Raw genomic sequence first — 22,680 nt, 5'->3', positions numbered from 1 at the left:
AAGACTTAAAAAGAAATTATTAGGGTATTTACTTAATGTTGTATCAAGGGTAATTGTTCTGATTAAGTATTTAATATTGGTTATAAATATTATAAATTTTTGATAAAATGAAAAAAAGTAATCTTTAGTTTTTTGTTATTTCGATCATATTGTGCTGAGAAATTTCTAAAAAAAGATAAATTTTATTTTGATATAATTTGTACCTTGGTGGAAAAAATACAGAAAAGCCTTTCACTATAATGAAATAAACAAGAAGGAGTATTCCATGAATATTGATATGCATCTTCATTACTATTTGTTTGATTATAATATCAAGACAATAATTTTAACTTTCAGTTACCGATATTTGCCTCGGAGCTGAAGAGCTTAAAAAAGTAAGCTCAAAAAGTAGTTTTGGGAAAGCAATAAATTTCAATAATAAGCACAAAAATTTCTGAGCAGGACCGCTGGTGCCTCAATCCGCCCGGGTCAGAAAAGTGCTTCTTTACATTGAAGATTTTATAGGAAAACATAAATATCCTCATATCAAAATGTTCTATTCCAAAAACAATTGATTGTTATTTTATTCTATCACATTCATTAAATTTTTACCTATTATAAATCATTTTTTAGCAATCAGTGAACAATATTTTTTAAGGACGAGGGCCCTCACAAGAGCTTCATTCAAAACTTTTTACAACGTACACAACCAACAGAAATTTACTTGTCTTTTTCAATAATGCATTATTGAAAACAATACGACGGTTTTCTGGTTACTGACAATTTTGGGAAAATTACCAGAAATCAGAATGATACTGAATCCAACTTCACAGATCAATCTTTTAGAGATTCAAAAGACATTTCCCGACCACAATTATCATTTTGTAAGCACAATAGGGTCAGGAGGTTTTGGGTCCATCTTTTTAGTTCGATCGGATAAATATAATTTAAATTTTTGCATCAAAAAAATCAGCCAAACAGAAACATCAATAGACATAACGAAAAACGAAGCGACGACATTAGTTCGCTTATGCCATCCAAATATAATATCAATGTATGAATTTTTTTATGATGATAGTTTCACAAGTTTATATATTGTGTTAGAATATTGTAGCGGTGGTTCTCTTCGTGATTTAGTCATTAAAGAAGGGCCAATAAAATCGCCAAAATTATATTCATATTGTTACCAAATAATTAACGCGCTTTTACATTGCCACGAACAAAACATTGCGCACAGAGATATAAAACCTTCAAATATTCTATTAGATAATTATGGGAGGCCAAAACTCGCAGATTTCGGACTGAGCAAAATGTTAGAAAGGGGAAAAAACATTAAAAGTAACGCAGGATCGCATCAGTTTATGGCGCCCGAAATTATTTCGAGTGTGGAATATGACCCGTTTTTGGCGGATGTTTGGTCTCTCGGTATAACGTTTTATGTAATCGCATTTGGTAAACTTCCGTGGACATATCATAACGTGGAAGAATTAGATGTTGCGATAAAATCAGGAATTTTCACATTCCCTTCGTACGCTGATAGGGAATTTTGTATGTTAATTAGAGCAATGACAAATGTTAACCCATTAAAAAGAGAGCCATTGGCAAAACTTATTAATTACCCTGTTTTTAAGAACATAACAAAATATAGTTACGCGTCAATGAGCCACAAGAAAGTTGGTAACATAATAACAAATAAAAGATCAGAAATTGAAGTGCCATCATCGGTATCTCATGGCACAATTTTATGTAATAGGACAAACAATAAACTTTATTTGCTGAAAAAGCAAGAATTGAAGCGTAATATCAAAGTAGTTCGGACTTTTGCTGATTAAGCTTATGTTGAGAAATAAATATGTTATCATGAAAAAACATTATTATGTTATAAATGAGTGACGCTTTGGCTTTGTTTGGAGGGTAGTATTTCTTTTATGTAGTTTTACAAAAATTGTGCGGTATCATGAAATTTGATAAGTATAAAAATTTATAATTATTTGATAGAATCAACAAGAGGAAGATGTAGCCACCAGCTTGTTTCTTGGTGTGAATGATTTTTTCCATCAAATGGCACTTTAGCGACAGACACAAAATTGTGCTAACCAATGAGGGGAAAATTGAATTGAAATTAACTGCTGTTTTGAAATTTGTGAATAGGTGACATGACAAGTTAAAATTTTCCACTTTTTGAACGTATTTAAACAAAAAACTTGTACACAAAACAATAACAATGAAGAGAAACGCCCATTCAAAACAGCAATTGACACCTTCTTTTTTCTGTAAATGATTTTGTCCCTTAGGCAAGCAGCTTGAAGAAATATCACCTTTTTAGGTATTCCCGAAATGAAAAGTTAGTTGTTTATAACAAATCTCATTCTTTCATTGAAACAATTATCATCAAATATTGATTTCATATAGTGCCTTGTCAAGAATCTGTGTAACAAAATTACTTTGTCCCTTTCTACATCAAATTTTCTTTACAAAATCAATCCAAAAAATTTATTTTTTTTGTTTTGATTGTATTGCAATGCGATTTAGTTCCCTGAACTTTTACATTTGCGAAAGAGAGGGAACTTGCATATATTTTATGTATTATTTTTATAAATTCAATATTATCGAATTTAATTCTGCTTCTGAATCAGAAGTTCTGATTTATTAAGTATAATTAAGTGGTTAAAATAAACAATGTTGTTCTTATTTTAAATATTTTAGAGGAAATAAATTTAAATCGACTTTAAGGTAATCATAAAATTAAATAACCTAAGGCTGAATGATGATTCTTTTCCTCTCCTTTGCTGAAGCATTGAGACGTGTATATACCAGCATGATCATCGTAAACAGATCATCACAAAATATTTTGAAAACATTTATTGACCAAATATCAAATCAATTTACACTTTTTGAATCAACTCCAAAGACATGATCAGCATTAATGCTGAGGAAACCCTTCCATATGAAATTAAAAAAAAATAGTTCAGACAGCAAGCAGTTAATGACTATTTGCTGGTTATATTATCTTAGCAAGAGAAATAAAATCATTGTAAAAGTAATTTATTATTTAAAGATAGTATTTGAATCAAACAACGCATGACTAACTTTTGCAGAAGGAATAGCAGAATAAAATATACTTTATGGATACAATTCTCCAGCCACTTTAACAGAATATGCAAAACCGCTTATTTTCAATAGCAGTAAACCATTGAAAATGCTACCAGTGATGTTATGAGCTCCTTAGCCAATCTTCTCTTAGTTCATTTGTTTCTTTGGTTAAAACATCAAGTTTTTCATTCAAACTCTTTAAGGAAAATTGATTTGTAAATTTGAGATCTAAGCCTCTAATGTATGTAATAAAAGAGTTAACATTATCATCATAAATTCTTTCATTAGAATTATCTGAGACTTCACCTTCATCAATGATTTCAAATGAAAAGGATTTTCTTAATGAACCAACAGATGAAAAAATTAATTCATCTTCTGATGATGAATAATCATTTGTAACTGTAGTATCACGAACTTGGGTATTTGTTTGTGTAAATGAAAATCGTGAATTTTTCAAGCTTGATATTTGAATTGGTGGTAATAATTCTTCGACATTTTTTCTTGAAAAACAAGTCACAGAACAAATACCAATTGGAGTTAGCACTGTTCCAAAATTAATTTCAAGATCCAAACCATTGGATGTAATTGGCTTTATTTGACATGGAAGTGGAATAAAATGTGAACAAAATGCTGTAATCCTATCACTTGAAGGAATACGCGAAAGCATACACTCCAAAGCTTTAGCTGGCATTACGTTCATTGTTGCATAAATCGATCTTAGGATTTGGGAAATTTTTCTGAAAGTGTGTGAACGAATTTCTTTTGGATTTCCTGTTAAAATAGGTCGAGATTCTGTTGGTTTGGTTTCCTGATGAACAAGATACCACCTTTCAATAGTATCATTTGAATTGCTTAATATAACGTCAACTTGAAACCATCCATATGTGAGTTCTCCAGCAGCAAGTCTTCGAATTGATTGGGATTCTGGAATTTCAAGTGAAAACCAATGATCCTTATCTTCGATTAAATCAGATAATTCTTTTGGGCAACGATTGGCATAAATACATTCAATTACCTTACAAAAAAATATTCTTGTTAAAAGTACATATTTTTTTGCTTCTTCACTCAGTGGTAAATCACCAATTTCTTCTTCCATTTAAGAGCTCAAATTTTTAGGGATAAGAGAACGTTTAAAAACCAAGAAAAAACGGTTATGTTTATGAGGCACCCCCAACGGATCAAAACTGCCTTAAATTTGGTCAGATGAAAAATGAGTGCGTTAATAGGTTCAATTGACCAAGGCACTTCATCTAGTAGATTCACAGTATACTCTGAATCAGGGGAAACCATTGCATCACATCAAGCACCAGTTTCACATACAACACCACATCCAGGATGGATTGAACAAAATCCAATTGAGATTATAAACAGTATTAAAGATTGCCTACAAGCTGTTGCATTCAAGCTTGAAGCCCTTGATAGGTCAGCAAGGGAAATTGTTGCCATTGGGATTACAAATCAAAGAGAAACGTTAATCATATGGGATAAGGAAACAGGCAAGCCACTCTACAATGCAATTGTTTGGTGTGATAATCGTAACGCATCCATTATTATTGATCTTAAGAAAAACTATGGTGACCAATTTTTCCACAAGACAGGATTACCATTTTCCACTTATTTTACTGCCACTAAAATTCTTTGGTTACGACAAAACGAGCCATCCATTCGTAAAGCTCTTGACAATGGGAAATGTTTAATTGGGACCATAGATACATGGATTGTATGGTGTCTCACAGGCCACAAATCCTTCGTTACCGATGTCACAAATGCGTCACGTACTTTTCTCTTCGATCTGAACACACTTCAATGGGATCAAGAATTGTGTCAAGTGTTTGGGGTACCCCGAAACTGTTTAGCTGAAATTCGAAGTTCAGCCGAAATCTATGGCTATATTAGCGATGAGTTTGCTCCATATGATGGCATACCTATATCTGGGGTTTTAGGTGATCAACAAGCATCACTTGTCGGAAACAAATGTAATCATAAAGGAACAGCTAAGATTACATATGGCACGGGATGTTTCCTTCTTTATAACATTGGTAACAAACCACTTTTTTCCGAGAAAGGTTTAATTACAACAATTGCATTTCAAATGGGTCCAAAAAGTAAACCATGTTATGCTATCGAGGGCTCAATAGCCACATGTGGGATGGCTGTACGATGGCTCAATGGTATTTTAGGTGTTGATGAACCAATATATGATCTTGCCAAAACTGTCAAGAATAGTGGCGGTGTATACTTTGTGCCTGCTTTTAGTGGCCTGTTTTGTCCATATTGGCGTCCTGATGCCCGCGGATGTCTTTTAGGTATTACCGGATTTACAACACGCGGACACATAGCAAGAGCTGTCCTTGAAGGTATAGCATTACAAGCTATGGATGTTTTAAAGTGTGTTGATATACCATTAAGTCGAGTTCGAGTTGATGGCGGTTTATCACGATCTGATTTACTCATTCAATTTCAAGCGGATTTACTTGAAATTGAAGTTGCTCGAGCTGCAAATGTCGAAGCCACTTCTAAGGGCGCGGCAATTGCTGCAGCTTACGGTGTGGGAATGAGCGATGCCGGAATTGTGAAAAGTGACGAGGATGTTGTTGTGTTTAAACCTAAGATGAGTAAGAACGAATTAGAAAAGAAAAGGAAAATGTGGAAAAAAGCCGTCGAAAGATCAATGGAATGGATCGAACCAGACGAAATTGGAGACTCAGGCGAGTCCTCGGAATATGAATTTTAAGTTGTTTTCTCTAAAAATTGATTTGATTGTTTTTATTAAAATAAAATACTCAATAAAATTTTTAAAAATATTAAATAAAAATGTGAAACTTCACAACACATTATAAAGAAAAAGAATTTTTTGTTTATAAAGAAATAAAAATAATAAAAATAAAGCAAAAATAAAAATATTTGTGTTATAACACAAAAAGAACATTAAAAAGAAAAAAACTTATTTACAACTTCTTTTTATTATTATTTTAAGGATAAGTCCGATAATTAATATTTTGCAATTTGGGAAATCAAAGAAAAGCTTTTGAAAATGCACCAACTGGATCAAGAAGAACTTGGGTATTTCTTGTCTTGTTGAAAGTCGCTTCAGTGATTGGTGTGAAAGTTGAGTCAAGTGGTTTTAAGGCTGCTTCAGCACAATTTCCGAGAGCATTAAAAAATATTGATTGGGCTGTATTTAAAGCAACACTTTTGAGAATCTCCTTTGTACCATTTCTACATGAAATTATGGCACCTGTTAAAGCACCTGATAAAATATTTTGGAGGAATGGATTTGAAATATGTGCATTAACGAAGGGACTCACCATGGCGTTAACAACCTCACAGCATGCCATTTCAGTTCCTTTTTGAAATGAATTTTTCATCATTTGATCTCTAAAATCATTTATTTTCTCTCCTTTGGGTGAATTTCTGATAGAGTGGAATAGAGCGGACACTGCAGCAAAACCTTGCCCAGATAAGAATCCTGCTCCAGCTTTTTTATAAAAAATTTCGAATGAATTTTTCTCTTTCATATTTCCTAAAACATGATTACGATCAAAAATTACATAAAAAGTTAAAAACCCATTAACCTCCCCAACTGTAAAGCTTACAGCTCATGCAGGTATCGTCGTATAAAGTATCCAAAAATTTGTGGGAAAACGTTTTTGAATTTTTCTGATAAACCTTCAAAACATGTTTTGAACAGAAGTTTCTTTAATTAAAAATGGGAGCTGATCAAAGCCAAGATTCTCAATCCGGCTTCAATGTTGAACAATTACATGAACTCGAAAAAATTATATTTGATTTAAATGAGGATAATATTGATCAATCTGTTGAATCTTCATTACAATACTTTTATTCAAAATATACATATTCATATATTCTTCTTATTTGTAAAATGGTATATTCATGTTATGTTTCAAAACGACTTGGAGAACCATGTATTCGTTATATATGCAAAATGACAACGAAAAAAGAAATAGGAAACAAAATCATTGAAGTTTTTATTGAACTTTTATTATCTCTTAATAATCAAGAATCGAATTATCTTTTAGAAAAACTTATTGAAAATGGATATGTTGAACCAAATGTCAGCAAACTCAAAAGAACACCATATTTTGCACATTATATGACTGAAGAAGAACTTAGTTATTATCAATATGAACCACGTTATAAGAGTTTTTATGAACATATTAAAGAACTTAAAGCGAATAATTGGGCATATCATCAACAATTAATTTATGAAGGAGTTAATCCAAATGAAATAGCGAAAGCGATTCGAAATGATCAAGTTGAAGTACTTGAAAAAATATCATCGCAACCTAATTTTGATTTTGATCAATTTATTAAACCATCGATTTATGAACGATGTTCCTTTATTAATGAAGGAAATGTTTATTTAGCTGATTATGCAGCATTTTTTGGATCATTTAAATGTTTTAAATTTTTATTGTCAAATGGTTCCAATATAAATAATTCCACCAAATATGCAATTGCAGGAGGTAATCATGAAATCATTCATTTATGTGAGCAAAATCATTCATCATTTGAAAACGCGTATGAAACAGCAATTAAATTCCATCAGAACGAAGTATTTCATTATATATATCAAAACAAATTCGAAAGTTATTTCGATCCTACACATTTAGGTACAGTATGTATTATGTATAATAATTATGGACTTTTTTCATTTTTCGAAAAGAATGGAATGAAAATTAATCAATCAGTTGTTACTAAAGCAATTGAAACAGGTAATATATTTATGGTACAATATCTTTACGGAAAACAATTAATACCAATTGAATTTGTGAATATTCCATCTTTCTCTGGGAATAAAGAACTTTTTAATTATCTTGTGATTGAAACAGAACATGTATATCATTTTAAGGATAATATTATTTGTTGATTTTATTTAAATTTTGTTTGTTTAATTTAGTGATTATTTATTATATTTGGAATTTATTTGTTTTATTTTTTTTACTTTTAAATGCTGCTAGAAAAGGTTATACTGATATAGTTAAATTTCTTCTCGAACAAAGAGGTATTGGAATTAATGCTAAAGATATATATTTGTTTTATATAAAATTTGTTTCAATGATTTTTTATTTGAAAATAATATTTGGAAATTGCTCAAATTATTTGAAACATCATTAACAATTGCATCTTCAAATGGTTACGTAGAAATAGTTAAATCACTTCTTGAGCAAAAAGGAATTGATATAAATGCTAAAAATATTTTAATTTTTTGTTTAATATATGTTTTAATTATTCGATATTTTAAAATAATATTTGGAATATGTTTAAGTTATTTAAAACAGCACTTATATATGCATCACGTAATTGTCACATAGAAATAGTTAAATTACTTCTTGCACAAAAAGGAATTGATGTTAATGCCAAAGATAATTAATTGTTTTATTAAAAACTTTTTTGAATATTTTATGGTTTCAAAATAATATTCGGAAATTAAACACAATATTTCAAACAGCTCATATTAATGCATCGACAAATGGTTATTCATATATTGTTTACTTACTTCTTCAACAAAAAGGAATTGATGCTCATATAAAAGATATTTATTTGTTGATTATAATATTTATTTTAATAATTTAATATTTAAAAATAGTTTTTGGAATTTATTTATATTATTAAAAGATGCTTATTATTATGCTAAAGAAAAAGGTCATAACGAAGTTTGTAAAATACTTCAATAAATAAAATTAAATTGATATTGATTCTAAAAAATTTTAACGAAATAGCAATCCCTAAATAAAAGTCAAAACATAATAATTTTTTAAAAATTTTAATTAAATTAAGTTTATTTTCAAAAATTGTGACATATTACGATGTTTACATTAAGATTAGGAAAAATAATAGGTGCTTTTCATATTTCATATTAAGTTTAATAATGTTTATTATAATCATATTTAGAACAATTATCAATATTTGACTCTCGAAATATATATATAAGTAAAATTGTGATAACTCTGAAATATGAACACTTAGAAATTCATTTTTAATATATAGAAACAAATGTCTTACATACGCAGTCTCTAATTGTATTAAATTAAAAAAAAAAAAAATGGTAGGAAATTCTCTTTTCGATGTCAATGCATTTTCATTACAAAATTGTAAATCTTTAGAAAATATCTTACTCCTTAAAAACAGAATTTTTAGAAAAAAAGGAAAGTAAATGAATAGTTTACAGAGAGAAATTGTGAGATACGATTATATTCAACCGTAAAAATAAATAATTGAATTGTATCGTGCTTGCTAAATTGTTTTTGCTTTTAATCAACGTTAATTCCAAGTTGACGAAGTTGTAATGTCAGCTTCTTTATTATCTCATCTTTTTTACCGATTGTTTGCTTAATTCTACCACTTATATCAGAAATTTCCTGATTAAATTTGTCTTTAATTTCAAGAACATTTTTTTGATGTTGTTTTGTTATATTAACAATTTCTATTTGGAGTTCATTTATTTCTTCTTTAAGTTTATTTTGTTTTATTTTATTTTCATTAATACTTTCATTTAACTCGTTAATTTTTAATTGCGTTTTATTTTGTTGAATTAAATTTAAATTTTTGATATTATTAATTTCATTTTCATTTTCTTTAATTTCTTCGTTTAATTTTTTTATTTGTTTTCGATATTCGACGCATTTACAATTGTTAAGTTGTTCTCTCAGTTCATTAATTTCACTTTCATCAATTGGTTCACATGAATCAAATTCTTCTTTAAGAACTTTCAGTTTTTGCTGCAAGTTTGTAATTATTATTAAATGTTCTTTTTCTTCGCTTTGGATTTTGGTTTCTAAATCACGACGCTCAGTGATTGTCTTTGTTTCGAGCTCTGAAATTGTTTTTGTGACTTCTTCAAGTTGCTTTTCTTTTAATGTTTTTTGCTTTTCTGTTAAATTGGATTGAAATTCTTTTTGCAATTTGTTGATAATGATTTTTTCCCATTGTGTACGGAAAACTTCTTCTTCTTGAAGAGATTTTTCTTTTGCTTTTTCTATTTTGGATGTTACTTGTGATATTTTCTCATTGATTTTTCTTTGAAGTTCAATTTGTCGCTTTTGTAAAATATCTTCCATTTTGTTAATTTTATCACGGGACTCTTTATTTGCTTTTTGTATATTATTTGATAATTCTTCTTGAATATTTTTGATTTGTTCATTATGTGAATTTATAAGTTCATCAAGTTCTATTTTTTGTGATTTTTTTAATTTTTCTATTTCATGCCTTTGCTTTAATGCTAGTTCTTTGATTTTTGGTTTCATTGATTCAATTGCTTGAGTTTTTTTATTAGATATTTCGTGATTAATTTGGTTTATTTGTTTCTTTAACATATTGCAATTACTAGCGATTGTTTCATTTTCTTTTATGATTCGATCAATTGTTTCTTGATTTGCTTCTAAAATTGTTTTTGCATTTTTCATCGAATAAACGTTTTCAGGGCATCCTATAAACCCCCGAAATAACGGTTATTAAATTTCCATTCTTTTGCGAAAATGTCTGCAGGTGGATTACAAGCAATTATGAACCAACAAAAGGAGCAAGAGGCCAAAGAAAGGATGGGTCAAGAGCTCCGTGAAAAGCAATTAAACGCAGCAAAAACACAAATGGCTACATTCCAAAAAAAGCTTGAAGAATTTGCAAGAAAGTATAAAAAGCAAATTAAAACAGATCCAGACATGAGAAGAGACTTCAATACAATGTGTCTTCAAATCGGAGTCGATCCTCTTCAATCCAAAAATGGCTTTTGGTCTAAAATCCTTGGTGTAGGTGATTTCTATCATGAACTTTCAATCAAGGTTATTGATGTTTGCTCCGCTTTAAAGAAGAACGCTGCCGGTGGTATGATTCCTCTTGATGATGTATTAACAAGAGTGAAAAAGACATATGGATCAAAAAGCCCTAAAATAAGCAAGGATGATATCGAACAATCGCTCAAAAACCTTCGAAGTATTGGCGAAGGTTATTCTGTTGTCAAAATTGGAAAACAATATTTCATCAAAATTGTTTCTTTCGATCTTGATAACGATTCTTCAGCTGTTTTAGAGTTAGCTAAAGACACTGGTTACTTCGTTGATCAAGGAAACTTGGGATGGGATCAAGAAAGATTTCAAAAGGCTGTAAGAGCTCTTCTTCAAGAAGGGTTCATCTGGACTGATGAAGTCGAAGGCCAACCAAAGCGATATTATGTTTGTGCTCTTTTCCCTGGATTTAACTAAAAAAATTATTTTTCATTTTTCGATTCGAACAAAGTTAGTCAATTTAAAGAATATTTTTTTGTTCTAAATGAACACATTTCAAAAACAATGGTGCGTCGAAATCATAAATAAACTTCTTGACATGAAGATAACACAGATATTTAAGGAAGATTTCTCAAAAATTTTAAATGCAAATCAAAATATTTTCAAATCCTCAATTACTTTAGAAACTGTTATGGAAAATCTTAGAAAGGATAAATATAAATCAATATTCGATTGGTGTAATGACGTTAATCTGATTTGGTATAATGCAATTAATTATTACAAATCTGGAAGCCCTATGTTTTTAATAGTAGAGACACTTCAAAATTGGTTCAAAAAACACACTACAAAATTCCCCTCGGACAAATATGACAATTGGCTTATTCAGTTCCAAATGATTAAAGAATCTGCCAAAAAAATTATTGAGACTATGCCGAAAGCAAAATAGTCTTGTCGAGATGGAACAAATGTTTGTTTTTACATTAAATAATTATATAATAATAAAATCATATTTTCCTTTATTTGATAATTTTTAATGAGAGTGTGTTAATAATATCTGCATATTCCATAACTAATGTTCCGATACCCTTCGGAATAGCAACTAAAGGCGGATGTGATCGAGCAGAAACCCGTTAAAACTAAATAGCGGATTTTTTCACCATTTCTTTGTAATCTACATTGAAGTTACTCACTTCAGTCAAACTCTTAAACCTAAACAAAATGCATACCATAAGGAAACATATTATAAACTCATACATACTTCCGCTCAAAAGCGCTGCATAATGATACAAATTCTTCACATATCATTATATCGATATTTATGTATATACAATAATATATACACATATAAAAATAAATATCAAATAAAACAGTAGAAAGTGAAGAAATACGATCAGAAGCCTCATTAACATCATTAAAAGCAATTGCTGTATTAATTAATACATGCAAGAAAACTTAGCTTGGCTTCATCAAGCAGCAGTTACAGAACCAATGCCATTTGTACATCCTTTGCATACATAAGAAAAATTTAAAGCTATAATTCCATAATGAAATGACATTAAATTTCTCTCATGTAAATGACATCAACTATAATATGTAAATAATAAATTTCGATCATAAATCTTTATTCAAATAGAGTTTCAGCTATTAACAATAGCGTTATTCATCCAAAAATGGATTTTCATTATCATTTTCGAGTTCTCTTTGCTTATCCAACAACTCTTTCACGACAGTTATTCTCCTGGACGTTATGAACGACAGCAGCGCCACCAGCAGCACAAAAACGAGCAGCATCCCGACGACCAACAGCGCGACCGCTGCACCTCCTCCGTTGCCCCCGTCCACATCTTGCTTGTGCCCTATGACCACCTCCATTTTGTATGTTTTGCTTTTTCCTCTGCAGTATCCGAACCATTCATAAGATTTACTTGCGTCATCAGGCTTATACAGTATGTTATTCCATACGCTTGTGTTGCACGACGACGACGAAACGAAAGTATCGCTTCTTTCGAACGAGAAGCTGCTTCTGTTTGCAAGAAGACTTTCGTTGAACGCGAATCCCGTTTTGTTTGCATGGAGCATTAGTGTTCTTTGTGCTGCGCTATAGTAAAACGTGATGACGTTCGACAAATAGAAGAAATTTTCTTGCCCATTCACATATTTGGTGTTAAATGTATAACTCAGTTCGTAAGCAATGTCTGTTTTGAAATTGATTCCAATGATTTCTATGTTCCGATTAAACTCGAAATCATTGAAGTCGAGATTCACAAAGTTAAACGGTGCGTATTCATAACTTGATTCGTACTTGACGTGGTCCTTCGTGTACACATTGATCGATATCTCTTGCGATTTGTAAACTTTTGTTTCAAGTTTTATATACGATGGGTTCCAAAGAATAATGTGCGGAATATCTGCCGCGTTATCGATTGACAAGGAAACATTCGAAAGCGTTATATTAATCGGAGAAAAACTTTTATCGTAAAAGATCGTAGTTAATGAATAAGAAGACGACCTCCTGATTACTAGTTTGAAGGACGAAAGTTGAATCTTATCAGCTTCAAACCCATCGATGATGGTGACCTTTTTCCAATCAGGTGTGTAGACGTTGTTCAGGTCAGTAATAGTTTTAGCTGTCAATGTGCCGCAAAGAGTCGCGTTGACAGCTACCGAAAACTTGTTGTTATAAAGATATAAGTTCTGTACCATTAATGCAGAATCAATATACAAGCGTATGTTAGTGTTGATAAGGGAAAAGTTGTACAGTTTAGAGAGAGAACTTCCATCACATTGTAAATTGACGTTATATGTACTTGTGGTGTTCTTTTCGATGATGAGATTCGAATTCTCTTTGAACGTTTTCCCTTTTAGATTTATGGTATATGTTTTTGAGTCAACAGCATAATAATACGTTGGAATGTATCCGATGTCTGTGAATTTGTTCGTTGAATATGTGTAAGTGAATTGATATAAGTAATTATCAAAATTAAATGAAACATCGTTGATGTAATTTGCGCGGAAACCACACGGATTTTCACCTTTGGTGTCATAGACAATATCTTTGGTAAAGTATATGGAATGAATATAGGCATCATTACTTAACGATAAATCATCAAATGAAATGGAGGTGAATTTAAGTGGGAAATATCCATTGTTGGAGACAAGAGAACAAGAAATTACAGAAGAAATGGTTACATAGTACTCATTATTTGGATCTGATAATGAATAGCCATAAGTATTTATCGTACTAACATATGTTATTTCGATTTTAGGAAGCTTTTTGAAATCAAGAGCGTCTTTGTGAATTGATAAATAAATAGTATCTCCATCAAATTTAAAACTTTCATCATATGATGAAGAATAATAAGTAATGGCATCACCTAATGTAAAGAACTCATCACCAAGAGATATGTTGTAAGATGAAGATACTTTGCCTTCAAATTGTAGTTTGCTATATTCTGGAATCACTAAATTTTCTAAATTGTCATGATCGTAGATGATAAGTTTCCCAACTTGTGAAGCATCAACTTTGTTTGCAAATTTGGAACCCTGCGTCAATTTCAATACGTCGACAGATAAAGAAAGGGGCGTAACCATTGTTACTATTTCATTCACGATTGTCAAACCTTTCACGTATGGAACTGAAGCCTGATCGATAGTCAAGTTGCATGTAGCAGCTCTCGAAATTTGTCTATAATATTGAATTACGATTGATGTATCCTCTACGAGATCTTTAACTTGTGCGTCTGCATTGTCCATGTCAACTAGATTTATGATTTTTTCCACGATTCCTAAGACAAGAAAGATGGTGAGCATTTGAACCGTTCCAAATGTTGTAAATTTGTCGTTTTCAAATTTTGAAAAATGCCAGTGGCACTTTTGTGATAAAAAAAATGTTTTTGCTTTCATTGTTTAGGATTGCTTTTTGTTTTGATCCATATGTGTACATTGAAGCAAAAGACAAAGATGAATATACTATGTCTATACCTTCTGGAGAAACTATAATAGTTCACCTCCCACAAAGCATGGCTTTCTATTTGAAAAAAGACGATCAAGTTGAAATCACATACAACCCTCAAGGGAAGCTTCCACAGGGACCATTCTCCAATAAAAACTTGATTGCTGGTTGTCTATATCGAGATAAGGAAGCAAATGTAACTATCAAATCTTTAAAGGGAAATGGACAATATTCACGACCAGAAATAACAACAATGGATATTGCGCTAAATTGCAGTGCTTCATGTATCGATAACCTCATGGTACCAAAGTTAAGTTTGAAACGTGATCGCTTTAGCATGATGGGTGATGGGCTACTTTACAACAATGCACCTTCTGTTGCATGGGGAGGCGTTATTGGTATATATTTAGGCGTAATCACATTTGTTGCTTATGTCGCATTTTCTGTTATCTGGAGGAGGCGTTCCCATATTGAGGAACCCATAACCCCCGCACAATCTAGAGGCGGTCGTGCAAGTAATTTATACAGTAATTTGTTGGGAGAACAGTAGCGTAAACAAAATTAATTTCACTTTTTCTCTAAATGTAAATTAATAAAATATATTTTAAACAAATAAAATATAATTGTATACATGCAAAAATTATTGTTGACATTGATTTTCGGAAATGAGAGAAAATCAATAAATTATGGAATTTCCTAAAACATTTATTCCTAATATTTTTTATGCACATCTGAATAAAAATAAAATCTTAATTTATATATGATTTGATTTAATAAGTATTCATCAAGTTTTTAGTGAAAATACATAAAAAACTTTCTAAAATTCTTTAAGTATATTTTGATGTTTTTTGAAAAATTGTATGAACCAATTTTTTTCTAACATATATTTAGATATAGTACAAAAATAAAAGTATATAGTGATAACGGAGTAATCAAAAAATAAAAATAAGTTTCAAAAAAACTTAGGTTTGATGATGATTATTTAAATTGAATCTGAAATGTGATATGAATTTACAATTCATAAAAAATCACAAAAACAAATGAAACACAATTTTTTTGCTCTAATGTTTACACTACGCTATGGTAGATTATCCTTCGAATGTTTTCAAATATTTCTATTATATTGATCACAAATATCACTTTTTGTTAGTTGGAATACTGAAAATCATATTATTAAAAGAAATTGGGAAAACGATATAAACTATTTAATCGGAGTCACATAAACATTAAGCTACATTAGATACATCAAAGCAAGCTTCTCCAGTTGAGAATGTTTGCTCCAGATATTTGGAATATACTTGCAGACGATAGCGAAAACACGAACATTCCGAACGGTATCAGTGCATAGTACAGCAAGTACGTTGTTTTCCTTTGTGCCTCGTCGACTATTTCGTTCGTCTTCTTGATTCTATAATCCAAAGGCAGTGCGAACTCATTCTTCTCAGTTTCTTCCTTTTGCAATATCCATCCCGGAAAGACCAAATTCCCACAAAATTGATCTGTTTCTGCTCCCTCGAAGATGTTATATGTTCTTGTGAAAGCAGGAATTTTCTCGAAGTAGATGAATAAGAAGAGCGCAACAAACGACGGCACAAAGAAAAGAAATATTATAAATGCCACAAGATATGAGCTAAAAGTGGAACCATTTGGAGATGCTGCTGCTGCTATGTCAACGATTATCAGATTCAATGCTTCTCCAATTGCAATTGTGAAGAATGCCCATGAATCGTACGGCCTAATGACGATGATCGCAACGGCATAAAGAACCATCAAAATGCAAGCAACAATTGGTTGGTCACATGCGGCGAAAATCGCATAAAAAATTTTCACAACAATCTCAACAAAAGGCCACCAATATGCGCTGCGCTTAACCCCTTTGGAGACATACGCATGAAGACGATTAGACTTCATTATGTAGTCTCGGTACTCGCCATCGTTCAGGAAGCAGGCGGTTTTGTAAAGCTGCCAAACGGATGATGCTTGAAGTGCAATGGGCAAAAGCATGCGAAAAATGACAACAAACAACGCTACAGACCAGAAAACGCTGCCTTCAACTTTGGTTGCATCAACTAATTTCTTGATAATTGGAATGAATGTGTAATGGAGATATAGGATAAAGAGCTTCTGAGTCATCCTTTGGGGAACAGCTCCACCGAATTTGTACGCAACAAACTGAACGGCAGTTAGTGCAACAACAAGAAATAGATATAAAAAGAAGAGACCAGTGGATTTGTTGCATGAACCTGAAATGGCCATCATAAATATAGGTAAACCAGATAAAAAGTCGAAATATTTTTCTTGTATTAATCTTGATGTGTCAGAATAGATATCCTTGAACGTTTCGATGAATGGCACAAATAGCTTTTTAAAGTAAATTGTATCTAAGACAACCAAAATAACTAAAATCACGAGGAATAGAATAAAAACAACGATGCCTCCAGTTGTTTGAATAAATGATAATCCAATCCCTATCGGAACGAGAAAAACTGATATAATTATTGTGTAAATAAAGGGGGAGCGCTCAAAAAGTTGAGCAGCAACCATGAAAATGAAATACATTGTCATGCATATCGCATCAATATTCAATATTTGATTTTCCATTATGTCGGATCCAATCCCACTTGAAAAGGTCTTCGTTAGGTATGTAGTCCATGACAGAAAAGATTGAACTGATGCTGGGACTTTGTTGAAAAAGGAAGATATTATTGTTGATCCTTGTGCAATGTGAATTAATGATAGGATGATTGTCCGTAAAAGGCCGCTATCATGGATTCGGTTGAAAAAAAATATTACAGAATTCAAAACGGAGTTACTTTTAGCTGTTTTTTCTAACATTTGGAAGAGTTTTGCCAGTTTAAACGATACGCAAAATTGATTGAAAAATTTAACAATTTTCAGTGAAAAACAATGAAAATTTAAACGTTTTTTTTTGGAATTTGCCAAGTAACAATTAGAAATGGGATCAGGACCAAGTGTTCAATATTTTGGACCAGAAGAGAATGAAATAATGCAAGAGCTTCGTGATATGTACGAAGGCAGAGTTAATAGTCAAGTGCTTCTAGAAAAGTATACAATCAATTATAATCCATTAATAATCGAACAAATTCTTATAAGCCCTCACGACATTTTCCAACCCAATCCTCAAGGCGTTTATTGGATGCAATTTGCTTTACATCATAAAAGTGGCAAGGAAAATGATCAAAACGCTCGAGCTAATTATTGTAGATTCCAATCATTTGTTCGCTCCACAATTAAGAACAATGTGATATATGATAAGAATTCTGTTCTACAAGAAATTATATTGAGGCCATTTAGTCGCACCAAGGATTTGCTTGACTTTTATAATTCAGTCAATCTCAATAATCTTGAACGTGTTATGTTATTAGTTGGATTAGGTGTTGAATTAGATTTAAGACGAAAAGAAGACAGGACAACGAGTCTTATGTTTTGTGCACAAAAGAATTTTTATGATATTGCACATGTTCTTTTAAACAATTACTGCGACCCAAACAAAGCCAATGACGCTGGCCAAAATTCATTTTGGATAGCAGCTGTCAATGGTCATTATGATCTCTCCACATTAATCCAGCAAAAAGGCGGTGACATCAACCAGAAAGACAGGAACGGGAGAACCGTACTTCATTATTCATATTCGATAATTTCAGAAAATTATCAATTATTTGATTACCTCCTTAAAGCCGGTGCAAATCCCAACATCAAAGACGCCAACGAAAACACAGTTCAATTCATAGCATATCTCACACGCGATGATCAAATTGCTGAGATGATTCAAGACAATTATGGAGGCGACATTTCAGTTCAAGGAGCCAACGGCAACACTCTTGCACATCTTGCGATGATTGATGGCGACAAATCACGTGTCCTTTACCTCATTGATCGTAGGATTGACATAAATATTCACAACGACAAACGTGAAACTGTTTTCTCAATCTCTATTCTCTTTTATGACGACTTCGACTTCTGCCAAAAGCTTTTACTCAGCGGCGCCGACATTAATACGATTGGCCCAAACGGGGGCACCCCATTTATTCGGGTCTGTCAAGCAGATCAATTTCGAAGGGACAAATTTGATTTCTTACTTAATAACAAGTGCAACATTGACATCCAAAACAATTCGCGCGAGTTCCCGATTTCTGTATTACTCCAAAGGCAACTTTACAATGAAGCCCAAATTCTATATGATATGAATTGTCTGATTAATGATCCCGAATCTAAATACGAGCCAATTGTTATTGCTCTTCAACAAGCTAATCAATATTGGGTTGAAGCCCTAATACATCATGGCGCTAATGCCGCAAATAACAAATTCCCTGTCTTGTTGACTTACATGAAGTTGCCTTTCTTTAACTTTGAGCTTGTTAAAGGGATGAAACAATGGAACTTTGTTATTGGCGCGCCGTTACAATATGCGATGATCTGTAAGAACTACGAAGTCATCTGGTTCATCTGGGAAAACTCTGACGAAAGCACACGAGTGAAGATATCAGCCGAAAAAGACGAAAACGGATCGACTCCACTGAACTTAGCGCTTGATCTTGGAATGGACGATCTCGTTAATGTTCTCATTCGTAAAGGGTTCAACGTTACCAGTGCAGACCGACACAACAGCACACCATTCATCAAAGTGTGCAAACTCCACAACCAGCGCTGGATGAATGACATCTGGAAATTGATTGACATTACCAATGCGAACACTATTGACGACACAGGTAACAGTGCGTTGTCATATTGCGCAGGGCACGGCGATATCAACTTCTGTAACAAAATGTTTGTTCATGGCATTGCGATCAAAGGCAATTACGATTCCAATGGAATCATGCAAGCGTACAGAACCCTTTTGTCGTCATACAAAAGCTTACTTTCGTTTGCTGTTTCAGTCGAAGGTTCTCTGAGCTTAGAATACCAATCGGCGAAGAGTAAACACCATCAAATCGAAAGTGAGGTCAATCGTCTGCAAGATGACAACAAGCGCTGCTACAACGACATCTCAAGCGAGCAACGAAAAGAGAATCCAAACATGTCATACATCAGCTCGAAGCATTCAAGGATAAACGAAAATAATAAAGCATTAACAAGAGAAACAGAAAAGCTCAGTAAGGCAAGAGTGGAAATGGAAAGAGCACAAATGATTTACGACGATTATAGAAGAAGAGTTTCTACATTGAGGAATGCAGACAGAGAAGACATCCTGTACAATTTCGCGGGCCTGGTGAGGAGTATAGATTCTGGAGAGGCATTCAGTCAGGCGCGTATGAGCGGGGGAGTACTCGATGATATATACAGCGACGCGCACCAGGCGCAGAAGGTGCTCCAAGTGAATTAAATCACAGTTTATTAGTAAATCTTAAGGAAAACAAAGTTTAATCTTTATGAAGAGAAATTTGGTAATTGGAATTTGTGCTGGAAGTTTCCCATTAAGGAAATAACAAAGGAAACAAATCAACTTTTAGAAGAATCTTATCAGATGACAGAAGCTCTGAATTCAAAATTATGAAATGTACCAGATAGGATTTAAAACTTTTGTATAAGGCTGATGTTTTTTGTTATAAATAGGTGGTTAATATTAATTTTTCTGGCGAGTTGTTGAATTAACGATAGATATACTATTCAATTTTAAAAAAGTGGGAAACACAGGATTTATTTTAATCCAATTTATCGAAATATCAACAAAAAACTCTATCTGATAAGGATCTTCCGTAAAGCTGCAAAGGAAATGAAGCAGCGCTATAAAAAAAGGAATGAATCATTTTCATCTTTAATTTTCAAAGTTCTTAAACAAATCCAGACATTGATATGTCCAATTAGTTGGTTATGAACAACTTTGTAACAGTATCAAAGTGAAATTTAACTTTCCTTTATGCATCAGATAATCCTTTTAAAAATTAATAACTTTAAATGTAAACTCATGTTAAGGAAAAATAAAATCAATTTTTCAGGGGTATTTTTACTTGACGTTAGTGCTCCCCAATTTCACTTTACCACATTGGTGGTTGCCAATACGGTTGCTGCTGCATTCCATAGCCTGGCTGCATGTAGTAATTCGGCTGGTAGCCACCGAAAGGTGGTGGAGGAGGTGGTGGTGGTTCATCGAAAACGCGCTTGCCGAATTTAATGTGTTCCATTTCTTTCCTGCAACAGCGTCCCCTCATTCTTCGTGGTGGCGGAGGAGGTGGCGGCATTCCATGATGCTTCCTCATGCACCATGGCGGCGGTGGTGGCATTCCGTGCTTGCGCATGCACCATGGCGGAGGTGGCGGCGGCATCATACCAAATCTCCTAAAGAACCGCTTCTTCATCCACCAAGAATGAGGTGGTGGCATTCGACATTTCATGAAGCAGGGATGATCTCTCATGCAGCACTTACGCATCTTTTCCATACGTTTGCAGCAGCGGCCCTTCATCATCTTGTGCTTACGGTATGGCATCTCGCGTTCACTTTCACTGGACTCTTCAGATGAGGATTCTGATTCTCGGAAATGCTTCCTCTTGAATGGACAGGGCCTTTCGTTGTCACTTGATGAAGAAGATTCTCTTTCGAAACGCCTGTGGTGGCAGTGTCCTCTCTTGAATGGACATGGTTTTTCTTCTTCTGATTCTTTTTCTTCATCTTCTTCATTGGTTTCTTCCTTTGGCCTCTTGACTGGCAACTGTTTTGACTTGCGGCTTGATCTCTTTTGGATGATCTGATCGATGTAATTTCTCATATTTTGAAGAATATCAAGGATTTCATCATCGTCTTCTGAGCTTTCGACTGCATCTTCATTCTCTTTCTCAGTCTTCTTTTCAGCTTCATCTTCGATATTTTGTTCCTTTATTGGATTCTCTTCAAATTGCTTTTCCATCGAAAGTACAAGTGAAGTGAACAACATTTCGTTGTTTGTGTGGAAACAGAAAATTGAATTGTCCAAACAGTTAGTAAACTATTTTAATTTAAGTATTTCAATACTTGGAAGGAAATTTTGATTGAAAAAGTAAAATTATGACATTCAGAATTCCCACGTTGTAATTGCAAATAATAGATGAACGTGAAGTATTTTTCATAACAGAGATCTACATCGAAAGTTTTTCTAATTTCAAAAACCTTCATATCACAGATTTTGATCTTATGCTTATATCAAAAAATATCACAATTATCTCAAATTTCGGAAAAGACTCATAACTTCGTATTTGAATTCACACAAAAATATGAAGAATACCAATGCTTATGGGTTATTTTGTTCTTTATTAATTTTAAGTAAACGCAAATTTAATTGTCATTATTATAGATTTCGCATTTCATGAGAAAATGAGCCTAATTTTTTTAAATTATACCGATTTATAAGGATATATTAATGTTTCCCAATAAGAAAGTTTATAGTTATTAAATTTTTATATTTATAAAAATAAGTAAATAAGAATTAATTAGAATTATTATTATTTTCATTAGTATTATTATTATTTTCATTAGAATTATTATTATTTTCATTCGTATTATTATTATTTTCATTAGTATTATTATTATTTTCATTAGAATTATTATTATTTTCATTAGAATTATTATTATGTTCATTAGAATTATTATTTTCATTTTCATAATCTGTACAAAGTTTCAATTTATATTGCAGAATGCTATTAAATACTTCTTTAATGCCTTCGCCTGATGCTGTGCTCATTTCAAAATATTCTTCTCCCTTCCTATTCGCCAGGCTCCTTCCTTCTTCTTCTGTTACTTTCCTTTCATTTGATCCAATTTTGTTGCCACATATACATAAATATCCAGTAAATTTTCCAAGAAAATTTTTTTTTTAAATAATTCAACTGCTTGAAATGTTTCCTTATCTTCAACTAAATATAAAATAATCGCTGCATCATATTTCGAATAATTTCTTTTCGACAAAAAATGAGCATTCG

The 22,680-nt window shown here is 32.2% G+C and overlaps 9 protein-coding genes across 9 annotated transcripts; 5 read left to right on the top strand and 4 right to left on the bottom strand.

Annotated features, from left to right (window-relative positions):
- Positions 1-1,289: 1,289 nt before the first annotated feature.
- Positions 1,290-1,811, top strand: GO595_006248 (CAMK family protein kinase; the record flags this gene model as incomplete). The annotated part of the gene is made up of 1 exon (XM_067919580.1): positions 1,290-1,811. One exon carries the CDS (start codon positions 1,290-1,292, stop codon positions 1,809-1,811), a length of 522 nt encoding a protein of 173 aa, XP_067773563.1.
- Positions 1,812-3,193: 1,382 nt separating this feature from the next.
- On the bottom strand, positions 3,194-4,168 carry GO595_006247 (uncharacterized protein; the record flags this gene model as incomplete). The annotated part of the gene is made up of 1 exon (XM_067919579.1): positions 3,194-4,168. The coding sequence occupies one exon, from the start codon at positions 4,166-4,168 to the stop codon at positions 3,194-3,196; it is 975 nt and encodes a 324-aa protein (XP_067773562.1).
- Positions 4,169-4,282: 114 nt separating this feature from the next.
- On the top strand, positions 4,283-5,806 carry GO595_006246 (glycerol kinase; the record flags this gene model as incomplete). Its single annotated transcript, XM_067919578.1, has 1 exon — positions 4,283-5,806. One exon carries the CDS (start codon positions 4,283-4,285, stop codon positions 5,804-5,806), a length of 1,524 nt encoding a protein of 507 aa, XP_067773561.1.
- A 4,765-nt stretch (positions 5,807-10,571) lies between these two features.
- GO595_006245 (Vacuolar-sorting protein SNF8) lies at positions 10,572-11,294 on the top strand (the record flags this gene model as incomplete). Its single annotated transcript, XM_067919577.1, has 1 exon — positions 10,572-11,294. One exon carries the CDS (start codon positions 10,572-10,574, stop codon positions 11,292-11,294), a length of 723 nt encoding a protein of 240 aa, XP_067773560.1.
- Positions 11,295-12,522: 1,228 nt separating this feature from the next.
- GO595_006244 (uncharacterized protein) lies at positions 12,523-14,570 on the bottom strand (the record flags this gene model as incomplete). The annotated part of the gene is made up of 2 exons (XM_067919576.1): positions 12,523-12,711; positions 12,780-14,570. The coding sequence occupies 2 exons, from the start codon at positions 14,568-14,570 to the stop codon at positions 12,523-12,525; spliced, it is 1,980 nt and encodes a 659-aa protein (XP_067773559.1).
- A 134-nt stretch (positions 14,571-14,704) lies between these two features.
- Positions 14,705-15,319, top strand: GO595_006243 (uncharacterized protein; the record flags this gene model as incomplete). Its single annotated transcript, XM_067919575.1, has 1 exon — positions 14,705-15,319. One exon carries the CDS (start codon positions 14,705-14,707, stop codon positions 15,317-15,319), a length of 615 nt encoding a protein of 204 aa, XP_067773558.1.
- A 695-nt stretch (positions 15,320-16,014) lies between these two features.
- On the bottom strand, positions 16,015-17,028 carry GO595_006242 (uncharacterized protein; the record flags this gene model as incomplete). The annotated part of the gene is made up of 1 exon (XM_067919573.1): positions 16,015-17,028. The coding sequence occupies one exon, from the start codon at positions 17,026-17,028 to the stop codon at positions 16,015-16,017; it is 1,014 nt and encodes a 337-aa protein (XP_067773557.1).
- Positions 17,029-17,725: 697 nt separating this feature from the next.
- Positions 17,726-20,113, top strand: GO595_006241 (ankyrin repeat protein; the record flags this gene model as incomplete). The annotated part of the gene is made up of 1 exon (XM_067919572.1): positions 17,726-20,113. The coding sequence occupies one exon, from the start codon at positions 17,726-17,728 to the stop codon at positions 20,111-20,113; it is 2,388 nt and encodes a 795-aa protein (XP_067773556.1).
- A 652-nt stretch (positions 20,114-20,765) lies between these two features.
- On the bottom strand, positions 20,766-21,632 carry GO595_006240 (uncharacterized protein; the record flags this gene model as incomplete). Its single annotated transcript, XM_067919571.1, has 1 exon — positions 20,766-21,632. The coding sequence occupies one exon, from the start codon at positions 21,630-21,632 to the stop codon at positions 20,766-20,768; it is 867 nt and encodes a 288-aa protein (XP_067773555.1).
- Between the last annotated feature and the right edge of the window lie 1,048 nt (positions 21,633-22,680).

Source organism: Histomonas meleagridis (assembly GCF_020186115.1).
Source record: "Histomonas meleagridis strain 2922-C6/04-10x chromosome Unknown contig_41, whole genome shotgun sequence".
NCBI classification, from domain to species: Eukaryota; Parabasalia; order Tritrichomonadida; family Dientamoebidae; genus Histomonas; species Histomonas meleagridis.
Note: the sequence above shows the minus strand (reverse complement) of the source record. Positions and strands in the feature narration are given on the sequence as shown.